A 26,663-nucleotide genomic window follows, 5' to 3' on the forward strand; every position below is an offset into this window, starting at 1 on the left:
TAATTGGTGAATACTCTTTATTGCAATTTGAATAGTTTCCTGAGATGATGTAACTAGATGGTTTTAATTACACCAAATTCATGCACGCAAACACCACAGAGAAAGCACCAGGCTTGGAATCTCACGTATAACCCATCATTACTGGTAGACCAGCCAAGACTGGAGCTACAAACCACCCCAGTCAGCAGCACATCACCCAATATCAGGCCTCGACACACCCAGACTTTCTACCCCAGCACTGATCTCAGCAGGACAACAGTTGATGTGATTCCTAATTGCTCAGATATATATAATTTAGAATCTGAGGTCAATATATTTTGCTAGCCAAATGTATTGAGGGTGGTGAAAATATGGTTGGATAGATGAAGCTCCCAGACTGCTCACAATCTCTGATCAGCTCAGGTTTGTAGAGCCTGCTTATTCCCATGGCCAGAGTAACGTTGCCAGCTGATACTGAGGGGAAATACACAGAATAAACATCTGTAACTCTGCGAATAGTTTGGAATCCTCTGTTCACCCTCCACCTCTTCAAACTCTGCAGCACCTCTGCCAGTTTGTCACCCGCCAACCAGCTCCTGACTGTAAACATTGCCGAGGCCAGGACTACATCTGAGGCAGGCCTGCAGGTAGCAGGAAATATCACAGCAGCATTCACACCGTTGTCCTTTTACTGTGTCCACTCAGCTGCACCGGCTCCAATGCCCTTTTGTTCAGTGTTCGGTGGATTCGTAACTCTTTCTTCCACTGATACTGGGCCATATTATCCAAAGACACTTTGTACAAACTGCTGTAGTTGTTCCCAATGACAGAGTCTGTTGGGGAAAGATATCAAATTTAAAATTAACAGATCAGTTTGTGCAACCTCTAATTGCAAAGATATCTCAGAAGGCAGCAGTGGGCCTGGATAGGATACACGTCAGTCATACAGTATAGGAACAGACCCTTCAGCCCATCGTGCCCATGTTGACCATCAAGTACCCATCCGCACCAATCCTATTTTCCAGCATTAGGCCCACAAACATCTATGCCTCAGCAATTTGACTGCTGATACTTGAATGTTTCTGTCCCCCACCCCCCCTCCTCACCCGCCTACCACTCACCCCCCCCCCCCCAGCTCCCCACCTCACTGCCCACCCCTCCCTCCCTCACCCCCCCCCCCCCATCACTCATCTCCCCCCCATCACTCATCTCCCCCCCACCCCACACCGCCCCCACCCCCCAAAACCAAACCATCTGCAGAGTGAGTGAGTGACTAATCACAATCCCTGTATGGGGTGGGTGGAGACATCACCTACCCTGGGACTCCTCCATCTGGCCATGAATTGCCTCTTCCATTTTCAATTTGTCCGGATGTTGCAGAATATTCTGTGAAAAAGACAGTTGATGTTGGCATTTCCATGGTCAGCAAGATGCTGTGGCCCTGAATCTTCAATGAGGAACTAGCTGGTTCCTGGCTTCACAGACAAACAAGCCTGAACTGTCACACTCCCATTCCCCCCTGAATTGGAAGACACCCCAATCACAGAATATTCTGGAAATTGTCTGAAGAAGGGTCCATTATCCCAGTGGCCATGTTGGTTCACTCTGGGTGCACCAGTTTCCTCCAAGATCCCAAAGATGTGAAGCTTAATTAATCAAAGTAAATTGTCCCCAGTCAGTAAGTGATAGACACAGGGGAGACTAAACAATGGGATTAATGTAGTATTAGTGTAAATGGGTGGCACGTACTCATTGGCCAAAGAGCTTGAATCTCTCACGGCCTGCCTAGGTGACCTGGTCAAGAAAGGAGATAGATGGTAGATGTTGAGGTTTCTATTTCCATTGGGAAGGGGTGCAGGAGGCAGAGATTCAAAGCATTGGTGGGGAGTAGAATTCCCAGCCTGCGAAAGGCAGAAAAGTTGACCTGTGAACCACTTGGGCTGAGCAAGCCTCCTCACCACGCTTTGCTTCCTACCCCATTGGCCACGGATCCCAAGTGACCCGACCTCTGGACCAGCCTACCATGTGGGACCTGGCTAAAGGCCTTGCTGGAGTAGACGTGGGACCTGGCTAAAGGCCTTGCTGGAGTAGACGTGGGACCTGGCTAAAGGCCTTGCTGGAATAGACATAGACAACTTCTACCTTGCTGCTTCATCAATCCTCGGTCACATTTCCAAAAATAAATTGAGATGTCTGTGAAGCGATCTTTCATCCTGATGGCCCCCATCATCAATCATTACCCAGCAAGACATGCCTCCCCTCCCCACTGTCCCCATCTCCCCATACCTGCCAATGGCCCTCCTGTGCTTGATAGAGAACAACCATTCCTCCATCCAAGATCCAGAGACCTGAGGAATCATCGAATGCTACGTCCCAGGCTCGCTGGGTCACTGCGATTGTTTGCCGATGATTCAGTTTCTGAGCCACAACATCCAGTTGGAGGATGTACACTGAGGAGAAACTGACAATGTTTGATGTGAATACAAAAACACAGCAACAGCCACGTCAATTATGATGCTCCCCCTTTGGGCTCTCTCTGCAAACACCCCACAGCAGATACAGCCAGTCTCTGGTAAACCGGCCGTATTGTGATTTTCTGTAACCCATTGAACCCCTTGCCTTACACAGAGATGTATTCCTTCTTCTCTCATATTAACCTATTTTATCAGCAATGACGGGCAAGTCCTACATGAGACTTGGGGGCGAATAGACAAGGCTTGTACCATAGAAACAACCAATTCAGACACTTTTTATTTGTGGTCCCTCAATACTGTGGGGCAATAACTAGGACGTGAATGCGCTGAGCGACCAAACCAGTCATCACTGTCCCTCCTGTACCACGGCCTCTGCAGTCCAAGGAGATATGAACAGACGTCTCAGGGTGCAGCGTGTCACACTCTTCAACTGGGAGGCATTGGTAGAGGCAGAAGAGGAGGGAAGAGACTGGAGACCTAAGACTTTTGCCTCCATCACAGTGAGGAGATGTTGGGTGGACTCACTGTGGTGGATGTTAATATGTGTTTATTGCTGTTTTTTATTGTATTGTATTGTATGTATGACTGCTTCAATTTCGTTCAGACTTCGGTCTGAATGACAATAAAGGCTATCTAATCTAATCTAATCTACTTTGCCGTGCAAGGCTCGTGCATGAGGAACGGTTGACATGGTGCTGGGTAATATATATATATAATGATGAGAGGTAAAGATAGTCAGAGGCTTCTTTCCCAGAATGGGAATGTAAAACACAGTAAATGGTCTCATCAATACCTTGCACTGCCCAGCTCCTGTACTTAATACCATGACTCATGAAGGCAAAAGTGCCAAATGCCGCATTCACCACCCTGCCTACCTGTTATGCTACCCTCGTGAAACTATGTACCTAAAGCCAAGGTCTAAATGTTCTATTAACATTCCCTGGGACCATTTATTGTAACTCCTGCCCTGGTTTGTCTTACCAAAATGTAACATCTTCCACTTATATGAATTAAACTCCATCTGCCATACCTCAGCCCACTTCCCACTTGATCATGATTCCATTGTAATCGAAAATAACTTTCTTCACTGTCCACTACATCACTAAGATTAGTGTCATCCACAACTTTAAGACCTGTCCCACCGACACTCTCAGCTAAATTGTTATATAGGTGACACACAGTGGACCTGGCCGCACGCACGCACACGCACGCACATTACAGGCCACCCGTCTGAAATAGAAATCTCAAATACCACCCTCTATCTCCTTCCTTGAAGCCAAATGGCCAACTCACCCTAGATCCCACGAGAACCAACCTCACCAGACCATACAACCATACGGGACCTTGTCAATGTCCTTGCTAAAGTCACGTAGACAACATCAATCTTCATGGTCACCCTGGATTTCTCTCATCAGTGTACTCCTACACTCCTCCAGCCGCCTGTACCTGATCCACGCTGCCTCCTGCCCAGAGGCTCAATATCTCTCATCATTCAGGGTTCCCTGTTCCTGTCTCCTTGCCCTTCACAGGAAAGGTGGTGAATCTTTGGGATTTTCCACCCTGGAGTGTTGCTAGGCTCAGTTGTTTGCGTTCTTTCAAAACACAGATCAGTAGATTTCCACAAAAGGTAGTATGTGTTGGGGAGACAGCGCAGGGATATGGTGCCAGGATAGGTCAAGATCCAAACCAAAGGCACAGCAAGGATCAATGGGCCGAATGGCACACTCTGCTTCTATTCCTTCGGTTCTTGTACGTTATACTTACCCATCACAAAGGACAGCTAAATAATCGCCCTGCTTGCAGTGGACAATCCGTGTCACGGTACACCTGGCCTGCAATACAGAGGCAGAGCAATGGTTCAGTACAGTAACACTCCCACAGCCCCCCAAATGAATGGCATTCTCAGCGACAGCTCCCCGAACCACCCCGTGGACTATTCACCTTCTGACATCCAGAAGCTTGTACATCACTCATCTTAAAGCAGTCCAGCTCGGTCCCACAAAGGTATTGCCAGAGCCTGACGGTGCCATCCTGGAGAGGAGAAGAAAGGGCAATTGAAGCTGACAGCATGTCATACATTCCCACGGTGCAATGCTCCATTTCAGGATGGCCACTCAGCTCATTGCTGCTGCACCTGGAGCTTTGCATCTCAACACCCCCTCTTCTTCATGTCTCAATGCTTTTTAAATGGTAGTTTCTGCTTCAAAAAGCTCCAATAAATATTCCCATTCCAATATTCAGTGTAGGTGACCGCTCCTTACAGTAATAACCATCAGTCTCATGTTACTGATTCACTGACCACTGGTAATCACCTCGGTCTGCCACTATATCAAGAAAATTAGTTATACAGCAGGGAAATAGACCATTCGGCCCATCTAATCCATACCGACCAAGATGTCCCATGTACGCTAGCCCCACCTGCCCCGTTTGGCCCACATCATCTTTCTTCATGGAGACACAAGAGACAACAGATGCTGGAATCTGGAACAATGAACAATCTGCACGCTGACAATTCTCCCCCCACTGCCCAATGCCACCACTAGTGCCGAGTTCCTCCAGCACATTGGTTGTTCATCCACCACATTGAAGGGTTCCATGCTGCCCCTGTTCCTCTCTACCTTGTCTTTCTCCATTTTGGTATCTACGATAAGTCACTGATCTGCTTCCCTGTCCACAGATGTTGTATGACCCATATACTATTTCCAAGACTTTCTGTTACTTAGTTCCTAAAATCCCATTATGTTTTACGTCCAGTTGTTAAACATTTGTAAGAATGCAAAACAGATAACATGCCCATGTAACTAGACAGGCTAATAGCTTCTCAATCTGGAACAAATCTTGTTTTCACAACGAAGTATTCAATGCCACTGAATCAAGTTGCGGTCTACAAGTCCCATTGCAGAGCCTCAGTACAGAAAGAGGGCAGTGACATTACAACAGGAAAGGTGATATAAAACTATGTTCCTACCCCAGAGCCAGACAAGAGCAGCTGAGGATGATTTGATGGAATGCACAGTTCACTGACAAACCTGTGGAAAAAGGCGAGTTTTGGTTACGATAGCTCTGGACTCTGGAGCATTATGTTTAGTTTTGGTTATGATAGCTCTGGATTTTGGAGCATTATGTATGTTCAGGTTTGGTTATGATAGCTCTGGATATTGGAGCATTATGTATGTTCAGGTTTGGTTACGATAGCTCTGGAATCTGGAGAATTATATTCAGTTTTAGTTACGATAGCTCTGGAATTTGGAGAATTATGTTCAGTTTTGGTCACCCTGCTAAAGGAAGGATATTATTAAGCTAGAAAAACTGCAAAGAAGATTTAGGATGTTGCCAAGACTCGAGGGACTGAGCTGAGCTGGACACGGTGGAGCAGAGGTAGAGTTACAGCGCTTGCAAACGGCGGAGACCCGGGTTCGACCCCGACTACGCGTGCTGTCTGTACAGAGTTTGTACGTTCTCCCCATGACCTGCGAGGGTTTTCTCCGAGATCTGCGGTTTCCTCCCACACTCAAAGACGTACAGGTATGTAGGTAAATTGGCTTGGTAAATGTAAATATTTCTCTGGTGTGTGTAGGATAGTGTTAATGTGCAGGAATCGTGGTCGGCGCGGACTCAGTGGGCCGAAGGGCCTGTTTACGTGCTGTATCTCTAAACTAGACTAAACTATAGGGATAGATTGGGCTGGCTCGGACTTTATTCCTTGGAGGCTGAGGGGTGATCTTCTAGAGCTGTATAAATTCATGAGAATAGATAGGGTGAACACACAGTCATTTACCCATGGACTCAAACCTACACAGGAAGTAGGTTTAAGGTGCAAAGGGCAAGATTTAATAAGGACCTGAGGGGCAACCTTTTCACTCAGAGGGTGGTGGGTATGAGCTGCCAGAGGAGGTAGTTGAGGCAGGTACTATAACAGCATTTAAAAGTGACTTGGACAGGTACATAGAAAACAAAGGTTTAGATGGATATGGAACAAACGGGCAAATGGTTTAGATGGAGCATCTTGGTCAGTGTGGATGAGCGAGGTCAAGGGGCCTGTTTCTGTGTTGTATGTCTCTATCTATCCAAATGCCATTTAAATGTTGTAATTGCATCTGCTCTCTCACCTCCTGACAACTTGTTCCATTTAACCTCCACACTGCATGAAAAGTATGACTGAGCGACAGAATGAATGATGTTAAAAGTGAAATGTTTGGAGTGTGAACAGAGAACCAATGTGATAAAGATGGGACGGTTCACTGCATAAAAGCGTGCTCAAACTGCCCAGCCCAGGGCCAGCAGAGAGGGCACTGAGACACGGCCCAAGGCACCGTTAGAGGGTGCTGAGTGACCCCAGCCCAGTCCACAGAGGGTTATCAGACCCCACAGAATAAAATTACAACATGATCAAGAGCTGTCTGTGGTCGTACTCGCTATGTCCCAGACAAAAGGCCTCAATGATGTACGGCTGCTCCAGTGAACTGACTCGAATCTTCTCATCGCGGTCGGCAGTAATCACAAATCGATCTTTAAGACTCACTGCCTATTGAGAGAAGCACAACAATTATTGGCAATAATCCTGAGAGAAGAGTCATTAACCACAGTATCAATAAACTGGCAAAGGTACGGAGCCTTGGCTCTGAAACGGTCCAGTTTGTTACTGAGCACAAGCATGCGTTTGTGGGTTCCCAACACGTGGAACCATGCACATTTGCTCCATCCACGCCAATCCCGATACTCACCACTGCTAACAACATGGAGAGGTGCCCGAGCTGCAGTTGCCCTGGTTTCTGTGGATCTACGATGGAGAAGCTGTAAACATCCCCAGATTTGTCAGCAAGTAAGATTTGATCCTCTGCCTCTGTAATTGCAAGCGAGGTAGATCGTCGAACAGCATGCCTGTAGTACAAGGGAAACAAGGTGTACATTTAAATGTACATGTGTGAGAAAGGACAGGGAGTATGGGCAGGCTCGAAAGGCTGCAAGGAACACCTTACCGCACACTAATGCACTCCCAGGGACTGGTCCGAAACAGGATCAGCTGCTTGTTGTCTGCAGTCACGGCAAGGTAGGTGCCCGAGGGAGAAAATACAAAGGCTACAACATCATCACTGCCCTCAGCATCAGCTTCCCTGATAAGTCAATAAAAATAACTATAAGCCAAGGGGGAAGTGGGAAATAGGAAAACACAGCAACTAGAATCCACACCCCATCTCCCCTCCCAACATCACATTAAGGCATGCCACCCAGAAGCCACAACCCTCCAATCAGGTCAGCTGTTGTCTCTTTGGTTTGTATGAAAACTCAAGCACGTCCAAGAGTCAGTGAGCACTCTGACAGTCAGAATGTTCCGGTGCCCACCACAGCGACCACTGTACTCAACGTTAGTGAAAGGGAAAGCAGTTCTGACCTGTCCTACATATTATGCTGCATAAAAACCCTGTCAGTATTGCGTACTATCAAGAATGATATTTGGCGAGGAAGCAGGGAACTTGAAGAGCTGCAATCAGATGATCTTGGGGGGTGGGGTGTCGAATGGGATAGTGGAGGATGGAGTTAAAGGGAAAGGGTTTCTTAAATGTGTGAGCGTAGAGACAGAGGGGTGTAAAATGAGGGTAGAAGCAATAGGTAGCAAGGTGAAAAGTAAAAGTGGCAGGCAGACAAAACCAGGGCAAAAATCAAAAAGGGCCACTTTTCAACATAATTGTATAAGGGGTAAGAGTGTTATAAAAACAAGCCTGAAGGCTTTGTGTCTCAATGCAAGGAGCATTCGTAATAAGGTGGATGAGTTTAATGTGCATGTTGAATAATGACTATGATATAGTTGGGATCACGGAGACATGGCTCCAGGGTGACCAAGGCTGGGAGCTGAACATCCAGGGATATTCAATATTCAGGAGGGATAGAGAAAGGAAAAGGAGGTGGGGTAGCGTTGCTGGTTAGAGAGGAGATTAACGCAATGGAAAGGAAGGACATTAGTTTGGAGGATGTGGAATCGGTATGGGTAGAGCTGCGAAACACTAAGGGGCAGAAAACGCTGGTGGGTGTTGTGTACAGGCCACCTAACAGTAGTAATGAAGTTGGAGATGGTATCAAACAAGAAATTAGAAATGCGTGCGACAAAGGCAAAACCGTTATAATGGGTGACTTCAAATTGGCAGGGGTGCTGAGGAAGAGGATTTCTTGGAATGTATGCGGGATAGTTATCTAAATCAACATGTAGAGGAACCAACAGGAGAGCAGGCTATTTTAGACTGGGTATTGAGTAATGAGGAAGGGTTAGTTAGCAGTCTTGTTGTACGTGCCCCCTTGGGCAAGAGTGACCATAATATGGTTGAGTTCTTCATTAGGATGGAGAGTGACATTGTTAATTCAGAAACAATGGTTCTGAACTTAAAGAAAGGTAACTTTGAGGGTATGAGACGTGAATTGGCCAAGATTGACTGGCAATTAATTCTAAAAGGGTTGACGGTGGATATGCAATGGAAGACATTTAAAGACTGCATGGATGAAGTACAAAAATTGTTCATCCCAGTTTGGCAAAAGAATAAATCAGGGAAGGTAGTACATCCGTGGATAACAAGGGAAATCAGGGATAGTATCAAAGCGAAGGATGATGCGTACAAATTAGCCAGAAAAATCAGCATACCGGAGGACTGGGAGAAATTCAGAGACCAGCAGAGGAGGACAAAGGGCTTAATTAGGAAAGGAAAAATAGACTATGAAAGAAAACTGGCAGGGAACATAAAAACTGACTGCAAAAGTTTTTATAGATATGTGAAAAGAAAGAGATTAGTTGAAACAAATGTAGGTCCCTTGCAGTCAGAAACAGGTGAGTTGATCATGGGGAACAAGGATATGGCGGACCAATTGAATAACTACTTTGGTTCCGTCTTCACTAAGGAAGACATAAATAATCTGCCGGAAATAGCAGTGGACCGCGGGTCAAAGGAGTTGGAGGAATTGAGTGAAATCCAGGTCTGCCGGGAAGTGGTGTTGGGTAAATTGAATGGATTAAAGGCCGATAAATCCCCAGGGCCAGATAGGCTGCATCCCAGAGTACTTAAGGAAGTAGCTCCAGAAATAGTGGATGCATCATGAACTCATCATCGACCTCAGACGCCAGCCACCCCCCAAAACTCCTGTGCTCATCAACGGCGAATCTATCATCATCACTGACACTTTCAAACTCCTTGGCACCCACATCAGCAACAATCTCAAATGGAGGACAAACGCAGACCACATTTATGGAAAAGCCCAGCAAAGACTTTTCCATCTTCGGCAGCTTAGGAAGTTCAGAGTAAGGCCTCATCTGATGCTCTGCTTCTATACAGCCATTATTGAAAGCATCCTCACTTCATCTATCACAGTTTGGTTCGGCAGCCTCGACTCACTCTCCCGGAAGAAACTACAACGCATTATAAACAGAGCTTCCAAAATTATTGGCTTACCCCTTCCATCACTTGAATCACTCTACCATAAACGGACACTTCACAAAGCCCGCAAGATCATCACTGACCCCACTCACCCTGCACACTATGCCTTTCAGCTACTGCCCTCTGGGAGGCGTTACAGGTCAATTGCCTCCAAAACAACCCGTTTCAAAAACAGTTTCATTCCTACCGCAATTAACTTTTTAAACTCCGTACGGTGAGGAAATACGAATAAGCATGGCCCTTATGTATTATGAAATGTGTCTGTTTGTATGTATATCTACGTTACGAGTTGAATGTTTGATGAAATGTTGGAACCTGTATCGAGCTGTACTGAGAACAAATTCCACCAGCCTGGCTGTGTGGTCATTAAAAAATACAATACAATACAATACAATTAGTAATAATCTTTCAAAACTCTTTAGATTCTGGAGTAGTTCCTGAGGATTGGCGGGTAGCAAACGTAACCCCACTTTTTAAGAAGGGAGGGAGGGAGAGAGAAAACGGGGAATTACAGACCAGTTAGTCTAACATCGGTAGTGGGGAAACTGCTAGTCAGTTATTAAAGATGGGATAGCAGCACATTTGGAAAGTGGTGAAATCATTGGACAAAGTCAGCATGGATTTACGAAAGGTAAATTATGTCTGACGAATCTTATAGAATTTTTCGAGGATGTAACTAGTAGCGTGGATAGGGGAGAACCAGTGGATGTGGTGTATCTGGACTTTCAGAAGGCTTTCGACAAGGTCCCACATAAGAGATCAGTATACAAACTTAAAGCACACGGCATTGGGGGTTCAGTATTGATGTGGATAGAGAACTGGCTGGCAAACAGGAAGCAAAGAGTAGGAGTAAACGGGTCCTTTTCACAATGGCAGGCAGTGACTAGTGGGGTACCGCAAGGCTCAGTGCTGGGACCCCAGCTATTTACAATATATATTAATGATCTGGATGAGGGAATTGAAGGCAATATCTCCAAGTTTGCGGATGACACTAAGCTGGGGGGCAGTGTTAGCTGTGAGGAGGATGCTAGGAGACTGCAAGGTGACTTGGATAGGCTGGGTGAGTGGGCAAATGTTTGGCAGATGCAGTATAATGTGGATAATGTGAGGTTATCCATTTTGGTGGCAAAAACAGGAAAGCAGACTATTATCTAAATGGTGGCCTGACTAGGAAAAGGAGAGATGCAACGAGACCTGGGTGTCATGGTACACCATGCAGGTGCAGCAGGCAGTGAAGAAAGCGAATGGTATGTTAGCTTTCATAGCAAAAGGATTTGAGTATACGAGCAGGGAGGTTCTACTGCAGTTGTACAGGGTCTTGGTGAGACCACACCTGGAGTATTGCGTACAGTTTTGGTCTCCAAATCTGAGGAAGGACATTATTGCCATAGCGGGAGTGCAGAGAAGGTTCACCAGACTGATTCCTGGGATGTCAGGACTGTCTTATGAAGAAAGACTGGATAGACTTGGTTTATACTCTCTAGAATTTAGGAGATTGAGAGGGGATCTTATAGAAACTTACAAAATTCTTAAGGGGTTGGACAGGCTAGATGCAGGAAGATTGCTCCCGATGTTGGGGAAGTCCAGGACAAGGGGTCACAGTTTAAGGATAAGGGGGAAATCCTTTAAAACCGAGATGAGAAGAACTTTTTTCACACAGAGAGTGGTGAATCTGTGGAATTCTCTGCCACAGAGGGTAGTCGAGGCCAGTTCATTGGCTATATTTAAGAGGGAGTTAGATGTGGCCCTTGTGGCTAAGGGGATCAGAGGGTATGGAGAGAAGGCAGGTACAGGATACTGAGTTGGATGATCAGCCATGATCATATTGAATGGCGGTGCAGGCTCGAAGGGCCGAATGGCCTACTCCTGCACCTAATTTCTATGTTTCTATCTGACAAGTTTCATTTTACATCAACATTTAAGCAGACAGCAGTGGTCTGTGTTGACATCCACCCCCCTCCACAGCACTGACCCTACTGTCAGCGTTCAAACCGGTTAGTGAGTAACAATCAAAGCTCACCCTTCTTCAGTTGTACAGTTGTAAACAAAAGGTTCCCTGCAAAGAAGAGAGAGCAATTAGAGACAAGTAATCTGTTAATAGGGTCGGGGAGATGGGGAGAGGAATGTGGGGGAAGGAGGTGTGTTGGGTGGGGTCATGTTGTGTCGTCCATCGTCCCCAACTGGTGACGTCTCTCACCCGCTGCTGCTGTTGCTGTCGCCCAGGCCCAGGCCCAGGCCGCCGTTGCCGCCGTTGTCCCCCAGGCCGCCGTTGCCGCCGTTGTCCCCCAGGCCCAGACCCAGGACGCGGGCGCCGTTGCCGCTGTTGTCCCCCAGACCCAGGTTGCCGCCGTTGTCCCCCAGGCCGCCGTTGTCCCCCAGGCCCAGGTTGCCCGCTGTTGTCCCCCAGGCCCAGACCCAGACCGCCGTTGCCGCTGATGCCCCCCAGACCCAGGCCCAGGACGCGGGCGCCGACGCTGAAGAACACGACGCGGCCGCAGCGGCCGAAGCGCATGTTGACCCTGCCCGGTGCGGTGCGTCGCGCCTGCGCGTCCCCCGGTGCCCCCGCGTTCAGTGTCCGTGCGGCGGCGCAGTTCCGGACCTTGGTTCCGCGCTGAGAAGATGGCGGCGGTGATGAGGCTGGGAGGCGGCGGCGCTCGGCGGGTAAGTGTCGGGGGGAGAAGGGGAGGTGTCGGGGGGCGAGGGGGAGGGAGGAGGTGTCGGGGGGCGGGGAGGGAGCATCGGGGCTCAGTCTGGGGCAACTCTGGGCCTCAGCCTGGGTTTATTGCCCGCGACCTTGTGCCGCCCTCTCGCAGGTCACTTGCCCTTCGGCCCGTCGTGTCCATACTGGCCATCATGCATCACTTCCCCCCGGCCCGGCCCGGCCCACCCGCCGCCTCTGGGCTCCCGGTGAAACCGCTCCAGCCGCTTGAGTCTCACACATGCCGGGGTGTGTGGGGACTGGGCCGGGGTGTGTGGGGACTGGGCCGGGGTGTGTGGGGACTGGGCCGGGGTTGGGGCGCTTTCACCCCGGGTGGCCGGGAGGATGGAAGAGGGGGAGGGAGGGAGGGACAGAGGGAGAGAGAGAGAGAGAGAGAGTGGAAAGGTGTTACACCTGCGGGCCGGAGCCGGCCCGTGGGCCGTATGTTGTCGACCCCTGACCTAGGGGTGAACTGAAGGAAATCCACATTAGGTAGGAGATTGTGTTGTGTAGACTGATGGGACTGAAGGCTGATAAATCCCCAGGGCCTGATGGTCTGCATCCCAGGGTACTTAAGGAAGTGGCTTTAGAAATCATGGATGCATTGGAGATTTTCCAATGTTCTATAGACTCGGGATCAGTTCCTGTAGATTGGAGGGTAGCTAATGTTATCCCACTTTCTAAGAAAGAAGGGAGAGAGAAAACGGGGAATTATAGACCAGTTTAGCCTGACATCGGTGGTGGGGAAGATGCTGGAGTCAGTAAAAGATGAAATAGCCGCACATTTGGAAAGCAGTAGCAGGATCGGTCCGAGTCAGCATGGATTTACGAAGGGGAAATCATGCTTGACTAATCTTCTGGAATTTTTTGAGGATGCAACAAGTAAAATGGACAAGGGAGAGCCAGTGGATCTAATGTACCTGGACTTTCAATAAGCATTTGAAAAGGTCATTTTGCCTAATTTAGTGGGCAAAATGAGAGCACACGGTATTGGGGGCAGAGTATTGACAAGGATAGAAAATTGGTTGGCAGACAGGAAACAAAGTGTAGGGATTAACGGGTCCCTTTCAGAATGGCAGGCAGTGACTAGTGGGGTGCCGCAAGGCTCGGTGCTGGGACCGCAGATATTTACAATATACGTTAATGATTTAGATGAATAAATTAAAAGTAACATTAGCAAATTTGTGGATGACACAAAGCTGGGTGGCAGTGTGAACTGTGATGAGGATGCTATGAGGATGCAGAGTAACTTGGACAGGTTGGGTGAGTGGGCAGATGCAGTTTAATGTGGATAAATGTGAGGTTATCCACTTTTGAGACCTGGGTGTCCTAGTACATTAGTCACTGAAAGTAAGCATACAGGTAAAACAGGCAGTGAAGAAAACAAATGGCATGTTGGCCTTCATAAAGAGAATAGTTGAGTATAGGAGCAAAGGGGTCCTTGGTGAGACCACACCTGGAGTATTGTGTGCAGTTTTGGTCTCCTAATTTGAGGAAGGACATTCTTGCTATTGAGGAAGTGCAGCGTAGGTTCACAAAGTTAATTCCCGGGATGGCGGGACTGTCATATGATGAAAGATTGGAGTGACTGGGCTTGTATACTCAGGAATCTAGAACAATCAGGGGATCTTATAGAAACATATAAAATTATTAAGGGACTGGACACACTAGATGCAGAAAACATGTTCCCGATGTTGGGGGAGCCAAGAACCAGGGGCCAGTTTAAGAATAAGGAGTAGGCCATTTAGATCTGAGATGAGGAAACAACACAAGTCCATGTGCACAATATCCACTGCCCTACCCTCAACAATCATTGTCTTTATCACTTCAAAAAACTAAATCAAGTTTCTAAGACGTGACTTCACACAAAGCAATGCTGACTCTGGAATGGGTGAATGGTTCTTTATTGTCACTATGCACAGCAGTGACATTCTTTTACACTCCCACAAATGCCACAATTATGGTGCCGTTTAAAATTTTTTAAAACAAAAACACAAACAGTCCAAAGTCCCTCGCCCTAATAAGTCTGTGCTTTTCCAGGTGTAATTAATTCCCATCCTTAAGAATATTCATCAATAATTTCATTGTGACAGGCATAGATAGAATAGTCAGAATATTTCTCCCAGGCCAGGGGAGGCAAAAATTAGAGGGCACATAAAGAGAGAGGGGAGAAAGTTAAAGGAGCCCTGAGATCTAGGTTTTTCACAGAGGGGGTGGTTATCTGGAACAAACTGCCATTGATCCCTGGGATGGCAGGACTGTCATATGAGGAAAGATTAAAAAGATTAGACTTGTATTCACTGGAGTTTAGAACGGTGAGGGGGAATCTTATAGAAACATATAAAATTATAAAAGGACTGAACAAGCTAGATGCAGGAAAAATAGTCCCAATGTTGGGTGAGTCCAGAACCAGGGGCCACAGTCTTAGAATAAAGGGGAGGCCATTTAAGACTGAGGTGAGAAAAAACTTTTTCACCCAGAGATTTGTGAATTTGTGGAATTTCCTGCCACAGAGGGCAGTGGAGGCCAAGTCACTGGATGGATTTAAGAGAGAGTTAGATAGAGCTCTAGGGGCCAGTGGAATCAAGGGATATGGGGAGAAGACAGGCACGGGTTATTGATTGGGGACGATCAGCCATGATCACAGTGAATGGCGGTGCTGGGTCGAAGGGCCGAATGACCTCCTCCTGCACCTATTTTCTACGTTTGTAGAAGGTGGTGCAGGCAGGAACAATTGCAATGTTTAAAAAGCGTTTGCGTAGGGAAGGCAGAGAGGGATGTGGCATATGGGGTTACTGTATAGGCTTTGTGTAGACCTGGACGGAAAGGGTTGTGTTCTATGCTGCCTGATTCTATGAAGTGTGGCCCCTAGGCAATGGACCCCGTGCTGGAAGCTGGAATATGACTGGTGGTCCCTTTCCAAATAGTGGCACATCTTCTCTGATTTTATCATTAATGTACTTTTATGTTACAATCTCAGATGCTGTTTCTGGGAAGACTGGAACTACAAGGGAAAGCTTTCACCACAAAAACACCTGGGCCACAGAAGAAGAAAAAAGTCAAGGGTAGGGGAAGTAGATTTTGCTCAAATCTGACAATAGACGATAGGTGCAGGAGTAGGCCATTCGGCCCTTTGAGCCAGCACTGCCATTCAATGTGATCATGGCTGATCATCCCCAATCAGTAACCCGTTCCTGCCTTCTCCCCATATCCCCTGACTCCGCTATCTTTAAGAGCCCTATCTAGCTCTCTCTTGAAAGCATCCAGAGAACCGGCCTTCACCGTCCTCTGAAGCAGAGAATTCCACAAACTCACAACTCTCTGTGAGAAAAAAAGTGTTTCTTCGTCTCCGTTCTAAATGGCTTACTCCTTATTTTTAAACTGTGGGGTGTGAATCAGCAAGAAAGCTCCACCCATTGAAAGTAGAGTGGACATAAGTCCTGCTTCAGAACTGTGTGGGGTTGTAGACACCAAGGCCTCAAACCAGGATATTACCTCAGCCTGGCTCTGGGTTCTGGTCACTAGCCATGGGTCTATTGCCCACTGCCTCATGGTCTCTCAGTGTGGAATGGTTACTGCTAGCATCATAGTGTCACAGTAAACTGATGGGGGAGGGAGGGGAGCTGGAATAGAGGAGGGGCAGGATCAGTCTCAAGAAGGGTCCCGACCCGAAATCACCTATCTATGTTCTCATGGGATGCTGCCTGACCCACTGAGGTACGCCAGGATTTTGTGTCCATCCCTTGGTAAACCAGCATCCACATCTCCTGGTTTCTACATTTCCTCCTACATTTAATGTCCAGGTTTTAAAAAGTTGGAACAAACTCCCAACTTCTGTATTCAATGCCTCGACTGATGGACCAGTACCCCATAGGTCATTCTAACCACGTTATCTACCTGCATCGCCACCTTCAAAGATCTAAGGTCTTGCACTCCGAGGTCCCTCTGTTCCTCCACACTCCCTAAGACATGAACATTCATGGTGTTTGCCCAGTGCCCCCAAAATGCACCACCTCACTGACTCACAAACTCCACCTGTCTCTGCCTGTTTCACCAACACACTATGTCATGATCACATTGAATGGCGGTGCTGGCTCGAAGGGCCGAATGGCCTACTCCTGCACCTATTGTCTATTGTCTCTCTGCCCTCCTACTATCAACAACTCTGCCAATCTTCATGTCACCCGCAAACCCAGTGATTGTGCCGCCCACATCACATCAGGTCATTCACTTGCATCATACACAATAAGGTTCTTAGCACTGCTGCGTTTGGGACACCAAGGACATCCCCTCTCACATTTCCTCACTATGTCATGTGATAGTAGAATTAGGCCATTCGGCCCATCAAGTCTACTCCACCATTCAATCACGGCTGATCTATCTCTCTCTTCTAATCCCATTCTCCTGCCTTCTCCCCATGACCTCTGACACCCTTACTAAGCAAGAATCTATCTAACTCTGCCTTAAAAATATCCACTGATTTGGCCTCCACAGCCTTCTGTGGCAAAGAATTCCACAATTCAAAGGTTTCAAAGAACTTTTATTGTCACGTGTACCAATTAAGGTGCAGTGATATGCGAATTACCATATAGCCATACGATAAAAAAGCAACAAGACACACAATTACATAAAAGTTAACATAAACATCCACCACAGTGGATTCCCCACATTCCTCACTGATGGAAGGCAATAAAGTCCAATCTTCTTCCTCTTTATTCTCCCGCGGTCGGGGCAGTCGAACCATCCACAGTCGGGGTGATCGTAGCTCCCGCAGCCGGCGGTGAATGCTCCCGTGTCGGGGCAGTCGAAGCTCCTGCGGCTTGGAGTTCCCGAAGTAGGTCTCTGACCAAAGACCGCGAGCTCTGTGATGTTAAGTCCGCAAGCACCCATAGTTGGAACTCCGAGGTCGATCCCTGGCAAAGGGATTGCGGGCTCCGTACGCTCCCCGCGGGGCAGCTCTCCAAAATCGGTGTCCAGCAAAGGCTGCCAACTCCTCGATGTTAGGCCGCAGTGCACAGAGATATCTCCGTCGAGGTAAGAGATTAGAAAAAGTTTCCCCCACACCCCACATAAAACAAGCTAAAGACCCTAAAAACATACATTTAACACATACTATTAAAACAAAAAGAAGGAAGGGACAGACAGACAGATTCACCACCCTCTGACTTAAGAAAACTTCCCTCATCTCCTTCCTAAAAGAATGTCCTTTAATTCTGAGGCTGTGACCTCTAGTCCTAGACTCTCCCACTAGTGGAAACATCCTCTCCACATCCACTCTATCCAAACCTTTCGCTATTCTGTACATTTCAATGAGGTCCACCCTCATTCTTCTAAACTCCAGCATGTACAGGCCCAGTGCCGACAAACGCTCATCATATGTTAACCTACTCATTCCTGGGACCATTCTTGTAAACCTCCTCCCTCAGATGTGGTGCTGAAAATTGCTCATAATATTCCAAATGTGGCCTGACCAGCGCCTTATAGAGCCTCAGCATTACATCCCTGTTTTTGCATACAAGCCCTCTTGAGATAAATGCTAGCATTGAGTTTGTTTTCTTTACTACCGATTCGACTGCAGATTAACTTTTGGGGAATCCTGCACCTGCTCCCAAGTCCTTTTGCACCTCTGATTTCTGGATTCTCACCCCATTTAGAAAATAGTCTACGCCTTTACTCCTTCTACCAAAATGCATGACTCCACACTTTGCTACACTATATTCCATCTGCCACTTCTCTGCCCACTCTCCCAATCTGTCCAAGTCCTTCTGCAGAGTCCCTGCTTTCTCTACACTACCTGCCCCTCCACCTATTTTCATATCATCCACAAACTTGGCCACAAAGCCTTCAATCCCCTCGGAATTCTTTCAGAATTTAACTTTTCAAATTGCATTATATACCATGTATGAATTAAATGTCCCCACTCCACCCAACCTAGCAGCTAATCTTTGCATCCTCATCTGTACTTACAATCCTAGCTCGTTTAGTCTCAGTCAGCAAACTTTGTCATTCTCCCCTCACTCAATATTGATGTTTAATAGCCTTACAAATTCTATTTGCTGGGCCGTAAATATCTCTGACCAAAGTTTTCTGCTTTTCTTGACCCTCGTTGATTTCAGCTCTGGGTCATGATTGAAAATCCAGGATCAGTTCTCAGAACCGCCTGACTCTTTCCCCCGTATTTATGATGTTAAACTGTCTTTTCCTTTATCAAATGCCCTGGAATAGTTCCGACCTTCGGAACCCTGAGGTGGCATTTCAATAAGCGCATTTGGATCATATTTGTTTAATTCAATTTGTGGCAATAATTTATTCGCTTTGTTGCAATGTTGGCAATACTCAAAACCAGTGCTTTTAATTTTTTCATTAACATGTTTTCGTACTTTAACCGTTTTGCTGTTTAATTTTAGTTTAGCCATCTATTTATTTTGCATACTATGTGTTAACTTCCTCTTTCCACTTTGTTCCTTTCCTTTCTTTGAGATTTCCACCCCCGTCAAGTTAGTTTAAACACTCCCCAATGGCACCTGGATAATGGTCCTGCTTCTGTTGAAGGTCCACCTGTTTGATTGGGACAAGCAACAGCAACAGTTCTATTTGCAGCAATGCCTCCCATAGTAACCTGAGATATCTCTCATCAGGGCATTAAACTCCATCAACCATTCATTCCGCAGCGCAAATGCCCAACCGATTAAGATCCTGCTGCAATTTTTGACAACCATCTTCACTATCTACAATACCACCCACTTTGGTGCATCTGCAAACTTACTAATCATGCCATGTATGTTCTCATCCACATCATTGATAGAGGACATACAGGTACGGGGCCAAGCACTGAACCCTGAGGCACATCACTGGTCACAGGCCTCCAGTCCAAAAAACAGCCTTCCACCATCACCTTCTGATTCCTCCCATGAAGTTAATTATCTATCCATTCGGCTAGATCTCCTTGGATCCCATGCGATCTAACTTTCAGGGCACCAACTGTACTGAACCTTGTCAAATAGCTTGCTAAAATCCATATAGAGAACATCTACAGCTCTGCCCTCATCAACATTTTTGGTCACATCTTCAAAAACCTCAATCAGATTCATGAGACATGACCACCCACATACAAAAACATGTTGACTATTCCTAATCAGCCCTTGTCCTTCTAATTACATGTATAACCTTTCCCTCAGAAAGGTCTCTGCTCAAAATACTCTTTAGTAACTTTCTGACCACAGATGTTAGACTTACTGGCCTGTAGTTCCCAGGCCTTTCCCTACAGCTCTTCTTGGAGGCATAACGTTTGCCACCTTCCAGTCTTCTGGCACCTCACCCATATATAACGATGACTCATAAATCTCAGCCAGGGCACCTGCAATTTCCTCTCAATGCCCTCGGATATATCTGATCAGGCCCAGATCTGTCTACCTTCAAACACGTCAGGACCTTCAACACTTCCTCAGCCGTGCAGTCTCTCTCTCTCTCTCTCTCTCTCTCCCTGCTGGTGTGTGTGTCTTATTGAGCTGTAGGGTTAACACCATCTTGCTCTGTGCTGTGGTGAGGTGCAGCCTGAGGCACTTTTCCTCTCATTGTCTTCTGAATCCAACCTACCTTCTTCAAAGATATTCTTTCTAACTTGATTGCCAGTGGCATTAATTGCTGCAACCCTTAATCTTGATGTGAGTGAATGATGTTGTTGCTGCCGCAGTGAGTGCTTGGACTGTGTTGCCATGAAATGCCTGTGCGCTACTGATGCCTTCTCCTCATGGTCTGTCGCACAGGACCCAGGGCTCAAGACCTTTCCCATGGGATTTCACTTGTTCGAGCTACAGACATGACGGCCAGAGAACGGGCAAAGCTCCTCACTACGAAAACACTGCTTCACTTTCCGGGGAAAAGTCCTGGCCCACCACAGGCAGCGCTCAGCCTGAGCGGGCAGAAGGAGGCCGGCTCCAGACCAGGACCTGAACATGGCCTGACGCAGACAATGGCAGCACGTCACCCGGGCATTACACAGGTGTCAGTGGGTGCAAAATCCGACTCCAGCTCCAGCTCCGACTCAGATGAAGAGACTGTGAGTGGGAATGCCCAAAAACGTCCGGTTAGATTTCTGAGGCATAATTCTCCGGCCGGGAGTGCTGACTGGTCAAAGGAGAGAAAACAAGTGGAGCAAAGGGCTTGGGCCAGCCAGCCCCAGACACATCTGGGAATTGCAGTGTCCAGCAGCTCTGACACACAATCTCCCTCACAGCCGAGCGGCCTGGATGAAAAGCAAGTTGCACAAGTTGCCCGTCCTGAAGCATCAGGCCAGAGGAATGCCCCTGAGGTTGCAGCAGCGCCAGTCAGTGCCACATCCATGGACCAAGACAGCGGATTTGGAAAGTCACGGATCACAGACGTGCTCCTCGCACAGAGAGGAACACAAGAGCAGGTGGTAGAGGAGGACGTGGCTGCTGATGAGGAGACTTCACCCTTGGCCCAGGCTGCAGACACATCACCGGGTATTTGTCGTGAGCAGGCGGTGTCCCATGCCAGGGGGCTGAGGGGTGGGGGTGGGGGAGACCCAGCACAGCAAATGTTGAGGGTGGAAAGGGCAAGGGGAGGATCTCAAACTGCTGACACTAATCCCAGACTGGCTGCTACAGTGAGGTTAGGGCATGGCCGTGAAGCCAGACTGAGTGAGACAGGATGGTGAGGCCAGGCTCAGTGGGTCAAAGCCCAGCAGATGACGTGCCAGCACTCAGATCTAGCCACAGACTGTGACCTGCATTTGAAAGGGGAAGGATGAGAAAGTAGTTCTGCTCGGCTAAATGCAGGAAAAATGTTCCCCATGTTGGGGGAGTCCAGAACCAGGGGTCACAGTTTAATTCCACAGATTCACAACTCTCTGGGTGAAAAAGTGTTTCCTCATCTCAGTCCTAAATGGCCTACCCCTTATTCTTAAACTGTGACCCCTGGTTCTGGACTCCCCCAACATCGGGAACTTTTTTCCTGCATCTCGCCTGTCCAATCCCTTAATAATTTTATATGTTTCTATAAGATCCCCTCTCATTCAAATTCCAGTGAATACAAGCCCAGTCGACCCATTCTTTCATCATATGCCAGTCACGCCATCCCGGGAATTAACCTGGTGAACCTACGCTGCACTCCCTCAATAGCAATAATGTCCTTCCTCAAATTAGGAGACCAAAACTGCACACAATACTCCAGGTGTGGTCTCACCAGGTGTAATGAGGCGAGTCATACGTACGTCAGGGTACAACACATGTTTATTAAAGTCTACTCACAGCATACGTCTGCAAGGTGTTACAGTAAGGTAGCAACTACACAGACTAATTACATAAGCAGACTTCTGATAATATAATCCGCATAGTAGGCGGAGCTTCTACTAACAAGCACTACAATTGGTTAGTAAAAAGTAACCAATCTACATCTTTCCTTGTAGAAACAAACTAAAGCATAGATACGTGGATACGTGGTGGCTAAATAATACAGTAGCCGAAACGTATATAGGGAAGTATAGATGGTTACACAAAATCACCGTATCTAAGGGGTGGCCTGCTGACCCGTCCGGCACATGCGGTACGAATCCGTGTCTCCTCCTTTCACCGGTGAAGTGACTGGGGAGGGGAGCGGGGATGTGACCGGGGACGGCACCGGAGACCCGCCGGGTGGAGGTGGTGAAATAGGTGAGCTGGGCGCTGAATGCCGTGGAGAGGCGCGGGGGACACAGTCTCTGGTTGTGGAGCAGTCGGCCCGGTAGTGGGAGGGTTTACAATACGCGAGACCTCTGGATACGGAGCCGCAGGACGTGGTTCCTTCACAGGAAGGAGGTGTTGACTTGTGTCTGTAAATGGCCCCATCCGCGCTTACCAGGTAAGAGCGCAGTTCTTTAGCAGGGCTGTGGATGTGACCCAGATGGCCATAGCCCTTGTTGGTCTGGAGGCGAACAACCTGTCCACTGGAGAGAGGTTTAAGTGGCTTACTGGGATTGTCAAAAAAACGTTTTTGTGCATCACGCTTCAATTGTAGTTGTTTCTGGACCACGGGAGGAGAACGGACCTGTGGCTGCAAAAGCTGCTGGGGTACAGGCTGGGCAGCATGGGTTTAACAAGACATCAGTCGTTGGGCTGGGGAACCCAGTATAGGATCCCTGGCAATGTTCCTGAAATTGAGCAGGTCCAGGTAGACGTCAGATTTTGCAAGATAAGAACGCTCCATTAGTGGTTTTGCGCTTCGGACGGCCCGTTCGGCGAGTCCATTGGACTGCGGAAACTCAGGACTGCTGGTGATATGTTGAAAGTCTCATCATTGAGCGAAGTTTCTGAAAAGCTGGCTGGTGAACTGAATGCCGTTGTCGAATAGAAAGCGTGCAGGGGAACCGTGCACAGAGAAATGGCGTTGCAACTTCTGGATAACTGCTTCAGATGTGATGGCTTGGAGTAGATCAATTTCAAACCAGCCCGAATATGAGTCGACGAGAACCAGAGAGTGTTTCCCATGCCATTCGAATATGTCGGTGGCTACCGTGGACCATGGTAGAGGAGGAACCGGGTGCGAGAGTAAGGGCTGCTCCTGCTGGTGTGGCGTCAGGCTTTTGCAGATGGAGCAGACTTCAGTTTTGTCACGTATGTACTTGGTCATGCCAGGCCAGTAAAACATGCTCTGTGTCCGTTGTAAGGTTGCCTCCACACCGGGGTGACCCCTGTGGACAGCATCGTAGTACTTGTCCCGGAGAACGGCTGGGATGACTGCTTTGTGACCCTTGATTATAATCTCGTCCTGTATCACCAGTTCATCGCGAACCAGGAAGTATGGGCGGACCGCGAGCGGGGTGCTGTGTTGTTTATCCGGCCAGCCACGCTGGATGACTGCGGACAGTCACATCAGCAGCCGTGTGCTCTGCCAGGCTACTTAGGCATTCAGTGGGAACATCCAATTGGAGGCATGGGTTCGAATCCCACTACTGACACCAGGTGTAATGAGGCGAGCCTTGCGTACGCCAGGGTACAACACATTTATTAAAGTCTACTCACAGCATACTTCTGCATGGTGTTACAGTAAGGTAGCAACTATTCAGACTAATTACATAAGCAGACTTCTGATAATACAAACCGCATAGTAGGCGGAGCTTCTACTAACAAGCACTACAATTGGTTAGTAACAAGTAATCAATCTACACCAGGGCTCTGTACAACTGCAGTAGGACCTCCTTACTCCTAAACTCAAATCCTCTCGCGATGAAGGCCAACATGCCATTAGCTTTCTTCACTGCCTGCTGTACCTGTATGCTTACTTTCAGTGACTGATGTACAAGCACACTCAGGGCTTGTTGCACCCCTTATCCTAATCTGACACCATTCAGATAATAATCTGCCTTCCTGTTCTTGCCACCTAAGTGGATGACCTCACATTTATCCACATTATACTGCATCTGCCGTGCATCTGCCCACTCACCCTGCAGCCTCATAGCATCCTCCTCGCAGCTCACACTGCCACCCAGCTTTATGACAAATAGCAATGGTCCCAGTGCCAATCCCTGAGTCCCTGGCTGAAAATAAACTTTCCACCACCACCTTCCGCTTCCTACCATCAAGCAAATTCTGTTAGCTAGCTCCCCCTGGATCACATGTGAACTAACCTTCTAGGGCAGCCTGCTGTGCAGAACTTAATGACAGATCTTCCTGGTCCATATATTTCATGTCTTTGGACTTGACCTCGTCAACTTCTTGGCTACTTCTAAAAACCTGAGTCAAATCTGTAAAACACAATCTCTCACATAAACCATGCTAACTATCCCTTTCAACCCCTGTATTCAAAATAAATGTATATCTTATTCCTCAGAATCCTCTCAGTAACTTAGCTACCACAGTTGTTAAACTCACTCGCCAATGATCCCAGGCTTTTCCCTGCAGCCCTTCTTTAATAGATGTACAGTAGCCACTCGATAGATACAAAAAGCTGGAGTAACCCAGTGGGGCAGGCAGCATCTCTGGGGAGAAGGAATGGGTGACGTTTTACAGAGTGCTGGAGTAACTCAGTGGGTCAGGCAGCATCCTTGGAGAGAAGGAATGGGCGACGTTTCGGGTCAAGACCCTTCTTCAGTGTCTATCTTCGGTTTAAACCAGCATCTGCAGTTCCTTCCTACTGTAGCCATTCTCCAGTTTTCTAGCAGCTCTTCCGTGTCTAACGATGATTCATATATCTCAACCAGTTTCTGCAATTTCTTCTATAGTTTCCCACTGTGTCCTTGGATACATCTGATCCAGAACAGGAGTTGCATTTACCTTCATACACATTAGAACGTCCAACACCTCCTCAATCATAACATGGACTATCTTCAAGATATCTATTAACTTTCCCAAGTTCCCAAGTCATCACCTCTTTCTCTGCATAAAAACAGAGGAGAGATTCTCCGGGGATACACATGATCCCAACTGCCTCTGCTTGATCCTTGCTTCCTCCGTTTTCCTGACCAGAGCCTCAGTTTCTCTTGTCATCCAGGGTTTCCAACTCCTGCTTACCTTGCTCTTCACTCTAACAGAAATTGAATGTTAGATGTAGAAACAATGCTGAGTTCCCCGTAATGGGCAGGAACCTGTTACATATTTTGGTTGACTCAAGGGTTAAAGTTCTCTGATAATCAGGTGGACAAACATAAACTGAGACTCATTGTCCAGGAAGATTTTGTGATGAACTAATGTCTGTCTCCCTGGTTCCTCTTTTGGCATCCTTTGTCATACAGTTATGCAGCACGGAAACAGGTCCTTCAGCCCAACTAATCCACACCGATCAAGATGCACCATCTTAGTTAGTCCCATTTACTGGCATTTTGCCCATATCCCTATCCATGTACTTGTCCAAATGTCTTTTAAATGTCAATATTATACCTGCATCAACTACTTCCTCTGGCAGCTCATTCTTTATACCCATCACCCTCTGTGTGGAAAAAGTTGCCCTTATGTTATCTCATGATTCACCTTAAACCTATGCCCTCTAGTTCTGATTCCCTACCCTTGGTAAAAACACTAATTCACCCTATCTCCCCATGATTTTATACACCCCCAACACTTTGTGTACAACCCGTAGGGATATGAGTCAAATGAAGGGAAAAGGAACTGGTGTTGAAGGACATCTTGGTCGGCGTGGAGGAGTTAGGCCAAAATGGCTGGTTTCATGCTGACTCCATATGACTCTCAAGGCCAGGCAACATCCTCTGTGCCCTTTCCAGCTTAACAACATCCTTCCTATTGCAGGGTAATCAAAACTGAACACAATCCTCCAAAAGTGGCCTCACCAAAGTCTTGTCAACTGTAACATAATGTTCCAACTTCTATATTCAATTCCCTAACAGCTAAAGGCTAAAGTACAAAAAGCTTTCTACACTTTCATTATCTATTTGTGATTCTATTTTCAGGGAACTAAATAACTTTGGTCCGAGATCCCTCTGCTCTACAACACTCTCCATTCATTGTGAAGGTTCTGCCCTGGTTTGGCTTTCGAAACTGCAACACTTATCTGAATTAAATTCTATTTGCCATTCCTCGGCCCACTTGCCCAGCTGATCATGCTCCCACTTTAATTCCTGATAACCATCTTCACTGTCTACACCACCTATTTCTGTGTCATCTGCAAACTTACTAAGCATGCCTTGTACATTCCCATCGAGATCATTGATGCAGATGATAAATAGCAATGGGCCCGGCAGAGATCCGAGAACACACCAGCAGGCACTGGGCTCCAGACACATGGATACTCACAGGACTCTAAAAATCAATTAAAATGTGATTAGTCCTGGCATCAATAAATCTACAGACGAAGAAAGTCAGACTAACTGAACTCTTTGTTAGCATGACATTAATTATTTAAGGCATTGTGGTTGAACTTGTGACCTCAGTCGCCAAGAGTCCTGACTGGCAAGAATCATTGGAGAGTGCAGCACTGGCATGATGTCCTGTCCTCACTCTCTGCTCAGCTGAGCTCAGGCAGCAGAGTGGGCTGTAGCAGGCTGTGGGGACTGTGACTGCAGACAGGGGACCACAGGTGGCTGCAGGACTGTGGACAGGGGACTACAGGAGACTGGGGACCACAGGTGGCTGTGGTGGCTGT

The 26,663-nt window shown here is 47.4% G+C and overlaps 2 protein-coding genes across 3 annotated transcripts in view; one reads left to right on the forward strand and one right to left on the reverse strand.

Moving 5' to 3' along the window:
• Window positions 1–12,410, reverse strand: wdr4 (WD repeat domain 4). 2 transcript variants are annotated; one of them, XM_033032316.1, is made up of 11 exons: window positions 12,136–12,410; window positions 11,892–11,928; window positions 7,433–7,567; window positions 7,178–7,334; window positions 6,866–6,978; window positions 5,422–5,482; window positions 4,395–4,484; window positions 4,218–4,285; window positions 2,266–2,440; window positions 1,296–1,365; window positions 1–812 (listed from the first exon to the last, which is right to left on the reverse strand). In XM_033032316.1, exons 4-11 carry the CDS (start codon window positions 7,190–7,192, stop codon window positions 652–654), a joined length of 753 nt encoding a protein of 250 aa, XP_032888207.1. In that variant the 5' UTR covers window positions 7,193–7,334; window positions 7,433–7,567; window positions 11,892–11,928; window positions 12,136–12,410; the 3' UTR covers window positions 1–651. The 2 variants fall into 2 exon arrangements, with proteins under 2 accessions (XP_032888207.1, XP_032888206.1); XM_033032315.1 differs by having other exon boundaries at window positions 11,892–11,927; window positions 12,069–12,410.
• The window catches only part of ndufv3 (NADH:ubiquinone oxidoreductase subunit V3), a 15,851-nt gene continuing 1,584 nt past the window's right edge, over window positions 12,397–26,663 (forward strand). The window contains exons 1-3 of the mRNA XM_033032314.1: window positions 12,397–12,532; window positions 15,550–15,634; window positions 20,336–21,055. Coding sequence (XP_032888205.1) covers window positions 12,491–12,532; window positions 15,550–15,634; window positions 20,336–21,055 — 847 coding nt within the window. The 5' untranslated portion in view covers window positions 12,397–12,490. The remainder of the gene's footprint in view (window positions 12,533–15,549; window positions 15,635–20,335; window positions 21,056–26,663) is intronic.

The sequence above is a fragment of the Amblyraja radiata genome, chromosome 14, assembly GCF_010909765.2.
Source record: "Amblyraja radiata isolate CabotCenter1 chromosome 14, sAmbRad1.1.pri, whole genome shotgun sequence".
Taxonomy (NCBI): domain Eukaryota; kingdom Metazoa; phylum Chordata; class Chondrichthyes; order Rajiformes; family Rajidae; genus Amblyraja; species Amblyraja radiata.